The 7,122-nt window shown below is 50.2% G+C and overlaps 1 protein-coding gene across 1 annotated transcript in view; it reads left to right on the top strand.

Moving 5' to 3' along the window:
* LOC117375712 (noelin-like) overlaps positions 1-3,598 on the top strand; it is a 12,351-nt gene extending 8,753 nt beyond the window's left edge. The window contains exons 9-10 of the mRNA XM_033972022.2: positions 2,924-3,061; positions 3,194-3,598. Coding sequence (XP_033827913.1) covers positions 2,924-3,061; positions 3,194-3,232 — 177 coding nt within the window. The 3' untranslated portion in view covers positions 3,233-3,598. The remainder of the gene's footprint in view (positions 1-2,923; positions 3,062-3,193) is intronic.
* Positions 3,599-7,122: the final 3,524 nt, after the last annotated feature.

The raw sequence follows: 7,122 nt of genomic DNA, 5'->3' as shown, positions 1-7,122 counted from the left end.
GTGGGTACTCGGGGAGCACCAAGTTAAGAGCACGAGGACCAGTGGGTACTCGGGGGGCACCAAGGTTAGAGCAGGGGGACCAGTGGGTACTCGGGGAGCACCAAGATAAGAGCACGAGGACCAGTGGGTACTCGGGGGGCAACAAGGTAAGAGCACGGGGACCAGTGGGTACTCGGGGGGCACCAAGGTAAGAGCACAAGGACCAGTGGGTACTCGAGGGGCACCAAGGTTAGAGCACGGGGACCAGTGGGTACTCGGGGAGCACCAAGTTAAGAGCACGAGGACCAGTGGGTACTCGGGGGGCACCAAGGTTAGAGCAGGGGGACCAGTGGGTACTCGGGGAGCACCAAGATAAGAGCACGAGGACCAGTGGGTACTCAGGGGGCACCAAGGTAAGAGCACGGGGACCAGTGGGTACTCGGGGGGCAACAAGTTATGAGCACAGGGGCCAGTGGGTACTCGGGGGGCACCAAGGTAAGAGCACGGGGACCAGTGGGTACTCGGGGGGCACCAAGGTAAGAGCACAGGGACCAGTGGGTACTCGAGGGGCACCAAGGTTAGAGCATGGGGACCAGTGGGTACTCGGAGAGCACCAAGGTAAGAGCGCGGGGACCAGTGGGTACTCGGGTGGCACCAAGGTTAGAGCTCGGGGACCAGTGGGTACTCGGGGGGCACCAAGGTTAGAGCGCGGGGACCAGTGGGTACTCGGGGGGCACCAAGGTTAGAGCGCGAGGACCAGTGGGTACTCGGGGGGCAACAAGGTAAGAGCACGGGGACCAGTGGGTACTCGGGGGGCACCAAGGTAAGAGCACAAGGACCAGTGGGTACTCGAGGGGCACCAAGGTTAGAGCACGGGGACCAGTGGGTACTCGGGGAGCACCAAGTTAAGAGCACGAGGACCAGTGGGTACTCGGGGGGGCACCAAGGTTAGAGCAGGGGGACCAGTGGGTACTCGGGGAGCACCAAGATAAGAGCACGAGGACCAGTGGGTACTCGGGGGGCAACAAGGTAAGAGCACGGGGACCAGTGGGTACTCGGGGGGCACCAAGGTAAGAGCACAAGGACCAGTGGGTACTCGAGGGGCACCAAGGTTAGAGCACGGGGACCAGTGGGTACTCGGGGAGCACCAAGTTAAGAGCACGAGGACCAGTGGGTACTCGGGGGGCACCAAGGTTAGAGCAGGGGGACCAGTGGGTACTCGGGGAGCACCAAGATAAGAGCACGAGGACCAGTGGGTACTCAGGGGGCACCAAGGTAAGAGCACGGGGACCAGTGGGTACTCGGGGGGCAACAAGTTATGAGCACAGGGGCCAGTGGGTACTCGGGGGGCACCAAGGTAAGAGCACGGGGACCAGTGGGTACTCGGGGGGCACCAAGGTAAGAGCACAGGGACCAGTGGGTACTCGAGGGGCACCAAGGTTAGAGCACGGGGACCAGTGGGTAATCGGAGAGCACCAAGGTAAGAGCGCGGGGACCAGTGGGTACTCGGGTGGCACCAAGGTTAGAGCTCGGGGACCAGTGGGTACTCGGGGGGCACCAAGGTTAGAGCGCGGGGACCAGTGGGTACTCGGGGGGCACCAAGGTTAGAGCGCGAGGACCAGTGGGTACTCGGGGGGCACCAAGGTTAGAGCACGGGGACCAGTGGGTACTCGAGGGGCACCAAGGTTAGCGCACGAGGACCAGTGGGTACTCGGGGGGCACCAAGGTAAGAGCACGAGGACCAGTGAGTACTCGACAGGCACCAAGGTAAGAGCACGAGGACCAGTGGGTACTCGGGGGGCACCAAGGCAAGAGCACGGGGACCAGTGGGTACTCCTGGGGGCACCAAGGTAAGAGTGCGGGGACCAGTGGGTACTCGGGGGGGCACCAAGGCAAGAGTGCGGGGACCAGTGGGTACTCGGGGGGGCACCAAGGCAAGAGCGCGGGGACCAGTGGGTACTCGGGGGGCACCGAGGTTAGAGCACGAGGACCAGTGGGTACTCGGGGGGCACCGAGGTTAGAGCACGGGGACCAGTGGGTACTCGGGGGGCACCAAGGTTAGAGCACGGGGACCAGTGGGTACTCGGGGGGCACCAAGGTTAGAGAACAGGGACCAGTGGGTACTCGGGGGGGCACCAAGGCAAGAGCGCGGGGACCAGTGGGTACTCGGGGGGCACCAAGGTTAGAGCACAGGGACCAGTGGGTACTCGGGGGGGCACCAAGGCAAGAGTGCGGGGACCAGTGGGTACTCGGGGGGGCACCAAGGTAAGAGCGCGGGGGACTTTATCACTAAATTCATACAGTTTTTGTTTTGCAAATGCTTTCTGGTTCTGTCCTTGTCCAAGTCCAGGTCTGAGTGCAGCTGTTCTGATGGTCACTCTTTGTTCAGCCGTTGTGTTTCAGCAGATGTTTGGGACTTGGTGTGACCACAGGAGTTCTTAGTATAAGTTAAATTAAATGTAAATGTGTCCCTTCAGCTGCAGAGTTAGAAACAAAAATTGCCTGTTGGGCTCAAAATGACCCATTAAAGTAGAGTTTTTGGAAGCAAAAAGTAAAAAGTCGTCCCTCCTCAAAGATGACGGTGAAACTTTAGGACAGAAGTTGACTGTTTTTCTGTGAGGGCTGTGCCAGGCGTCGCTATGATCCATATCATGAGGAGAAGCTCTACCAGGCGAAGGTTTGAGATGTTCTTTTCCTGTAAGAGTCTCTCTTGTACCGAGATTAATTCTTTTTGGGTTTCCAGGTGGGTTATAAAAATATATTATAAATGTTTAAAATAACAAAAATAATTCCCCTTCAAACAAAGCAGCACAGTGAGTCCAACAGATTAAATGCAATCGTGTTTGTATCAGCCGCACCTCGGCTCTGTGTGAACGACAGATGTATCAAAGCATCCATTTTCTCCTCTTCCTCTCCTCCTCCTCCTCTTCCTCATCTTCCTCAGGTGTACTACGCCTACTCCACAAACTCGTCGACATATGAGTACATTGACATTCCTCTGGTGAATAAATACAGCCATCTGTCCATGTTAGACTACAACCCCCGAGAGAGGGCGCTGTACGCCTGGAACAACGGGCACCAGGTACTAGACCCGGTCCGGACCGCGACTGGACCAGGACTAAAACTAGACTGGGACTAGACCAGGACAAGAACTAAACCAGGACTAAACCAGGAATAAATGAGGTTCTGACTGGCTCTCGTGTTTCTGTTTCAGGTTCTGTACAATGTGACGCTGTACCACATCATCCAGTAGAGGGCGCCCCTGCCCCACCCCTGAGGATCTAAACCTGACATTTGATTTATTAAGATTCATTTATTGTTTACTTTGACTGTTTCTAAACCAGGACTAAACTAAGTCTAAACCAGGAGCAAGCCAGGACTGAACCAGGACTGAACCAGGAATAAACCAGAACTAAGCCAAGTCTAGACCAGGAGCAAGCCAGGACTGAACCAGGACTGAACCAGGACTGAACCAGGACTGAACCAGGACTGAACCCAATTAGGTGACAATCAGACTGTTAATGATTTTTACAGAATCTTGTTTGAAGCACAAAAAGTATTTTCTACTCACACCACACAGATCCAGATTTCACCGAAACCGGGTCAAAACCGGGTCAAAACCGGGTCAAAACCGGGTCAAAACCGGGTCAAAACCGGGTCAAAACCGGGTCAAAACTGGGCCAAATCCGGGCCAAATCTGGGCCAAATCCGGGCCAAAACACATCTCAAAGTCACCAAACGCAGAGGAATGACCCCACAGACCCCAGAGACCCCTCCCACAGAGCAGAGCCTTTGACAGAACAGAACCAGTCGCCTGGTGGTTCTTGGGCAGAATGTGTGTCTAAAATGGCGGCGCTCCACCTCAGTGTCTTGTGTACAGTCGTATTAACAGCAATAGGACGCAGAGAGGCATCGTGGGTAAATAGTCCCTCAACGACTGTTTGTTTTTACTCTAATATTTGAAGTTTCAGCACAAACATCACATTTACACCACCACCACCACGCAAAAGTACAGCAAGACCACCCAAACACCACCCAAAGTCACATTTACACCACCACCACCCAAAACCAAGACCACCCAAACAGCACCCACAGTCACATTTACACCACCACCACCCAAAACCAAGACCACCCAAACACCACCCACAGTCACATTTACACCACCACCACGCAAACACCACCCACAGTCACATTTACACCACCACCACGCAAAAGTACACCAAGACCACCCAAACACCACCCAAAGTAACATTTACACCATGACCACCCAGACACCACCCACAGTCACATTTACACCACGACCACCCAAACACCACCCACAGTCACATTTACACCACGACCACCCACAGTCACATTTACACCATGACCACCCAAACACCACCCACAGTCACATTTACACCATGACCACCCAAACACCACCCAAAGTCACATTTACACCAAGACCACCCAAACATCACCCAAAGTCACATTTACACCACGACCACCCAAACACCACCCAAAGTCACATTTACACCAAGACCACCCAAACACCACCCACAGTCACATTTACACCACCACCATGCAAAAGTACACCAAGACCACCCAAACACCACCCAAAGTAACATTTACACCACGACCACCCAAACACCACCCACAGTCACATTTACACCACGACCACCCAAACACCACCCAAAGTCACATTTACACCAAGACCACCCAAACACCACCCACAGTCACATTTACACCATGACCACCCAAACACCACCCACAGTCACATTTACACCACGACCACCCAAACACCACCCAAAGTCACATTTACACCAAGACCACCCAAACACCACCCACAGTCACATTTACACCACGACCACCCATAGTCACATTTACACCATGACCACCCAAACACCACCCACAGTCACATTTACACCACGACCACACAAAGTTCAGCAGAAAAACATTGTTCATTTGATTTATTTATTTCAGTGAGTTTTGGTGAGATCTGCATTTTTGTTGCTCTGGTTTTGGAACTGTCAGATGACCCTGACCCTTAACCCTAACCCTCACCCTGACCCCTGACCCTTAACCCTGACCCTAACCCTCACGCTGACCCTAACTCCTGACCCCTCACTCTTGACCCCTGACCCTGACCCATAGACTGTATAAATAACTGGACTAAATGAGTGTGACCACAGCGTTTAGCTCCAAATGAAGCTCATTGCGGCTAACAGTTATAGCGGCTAATCTGGAGTATCATAGCAACCATCTGGAGTATCATAGCAACCAAAGAGCCAATCAGGCCCGATGTGGTTGAAGGTAACGAGTTAAAACAACATTTTAAGACCAAAATGACGAGTTTGACAGTGACAGTTACAGTTACTTCCTGTTTGTAACATGGCAGCTAGCAGGGTAGCTATGTCCATTTATACATAGAGTCTATGGCCTGACCCCTGACCCCAGTGTCCAGTTTGGATGATGTACACATCTGTCCTGTTATGGTTCAGACTGCTCTGATTAGGGCAGTGTTTGCATATTTATTTATAATGTAATGATGGGCTGATACGGAAATAAAAACATGTTTTATGTCTTTTGAAAATAGAAAAACAGTGATGTGTCCAGAGGTGTGTCCAGTTTAAAGAGGAGGTGTGTCCAGTTTAAAGAGGAGGTGTATCCAGTTTAAAGAGGGGGTTTATCCAGTTTAAAGAGGAGGTGTATCCAGTTTAAAGAGGAGGTGTGTCCAGATTAAGGAGAAGGTGTGTCCAGTTTAAAGAGGAGGTGTGTCCAGTTTAAAGAGGAGGTGTGTCCAGTTTAAAGAGGGGGTTTATCCAGTTTAAAGAGGAGGTGTATCCAGTTTAAAGAGGAGGTGTATCCAGTTTAAAGAGGAGGTGTGTCCAGTTTAAAGAGGAGGTGCATCCAGTTTAAAGAGGAGGTGCGTCCAGTTTAAAGAGGAGGTGTATCCATATTAAGGAGGAGGTGTGTCCAGTTTAAAGAGGAGGTGCGTTCAGTTTAAAGAGGAGATGCGTTCAGTTTAAAGAGGAGGTGTATCCATATTAAGGAGGAGGTGTGTCCAGTTTAAAGAGGAGGTGCGTTTAGTTTAAAGAGGAGATGCGTTCAGTTTAAAGAGGAGGTGTATCCATATTAAGGAGGAGGTGTGTCCAGTTTAAAGAGGAGGTGTATCCAGATTAAGGAGGAGGTGTGTCCAGTTTAAAGAAGTGTGTCCAGTTTAAAGAGGAGGTGCGTTCAGTTTAAAGAGGAGATGCGTTCAGTTTAAAGAAGAAGTGTGTCCAGTTTAAAGAGGAGGTGCATTCAGTTTAAAGAGGAGGATGTATCGAGTTTAAAAAGGAGGTGTTTCCAGTCGCTCCCTTATCAAAAACAGCGGTTTCAGATGTCGGTCATGTTTAAGTAATCAAACCCTCCTTATGGCCTGTACAAGGCTCCGCCCCCTCTTTAATACCCCATAGAAATAAATACCCCCTCTTTAAAGTCAGCTCTTCTGTTTAGTTAGCTCTGTTTAAGGTTTGGTTCATATTTAGAACATAAAAAGTTCGAATGTGTTTCAAGTTTTGAGTCAGATTCTGTGTTTTGGAAAAATGTTTCAGGTTTAAGGCTCAGCTTCAGCTTCAGCACATGTTTTATTATCATTATCATTATTATTATTATTATTAAGATGATTACTGATTGTTTATTGGTTGTTACCGTGGTGACATCTGCATGTGGCTCCGCCTTAAACACTTTGTGATTCTCAATAAACGTTTAAAACTCTGATGTCTGTGATTTTATTTAATATTCATCATTTAAATGTCCCATAATGCACTGCTCTCTGATTCTCTCTTTGTTCTAATGTTTCCTCATCACAAACAGGAGTTGTGTTTTGTTTCATTCACACATGTTTAACACACAAACCCTGCAGATTTCTCTCAAACTAAAAACACACAGAGTTTAGGAGCAGAAACCACCTAGTGATGTCATCATACAGGAAGTGCTCCACTGTGTTTTTAAACTTCATACACCTTCACTAAAATCATTTAGATCATTTCAGTCCTGGAGCTGAAGGAATAAAAAGACTCTCTGGTCTCACCTCTGGTTTATTGTGTCTTATTTATATGACTGATTTTGTTCTATTTAATTTTATTCCCTCTAACCCAAAGGCTGCCAGTTCAGTCTCTCTCA

The sequence above is a fragment of the Periophthalmus magnuspinnatus genome, chromosome 9 (genome assembly GCF_009829125.3).
Source record: "Periophthalmus magnuspinnatus isolate fPerMag1 chromosome 9, fPerMag1.2.pri, whole genome shotgun sequence".
NCBI lineage: Eukaryota > Metazoa > Chordata > Actinopteri > Gobiiformes > Gobiidae > Periophthalmus > Periophthalmus magnuspinnatus.
Note: the sequence above shows the minus strand (reverse complement) of the source record. Positions and strands in the feature narration are given on the sequence as shown.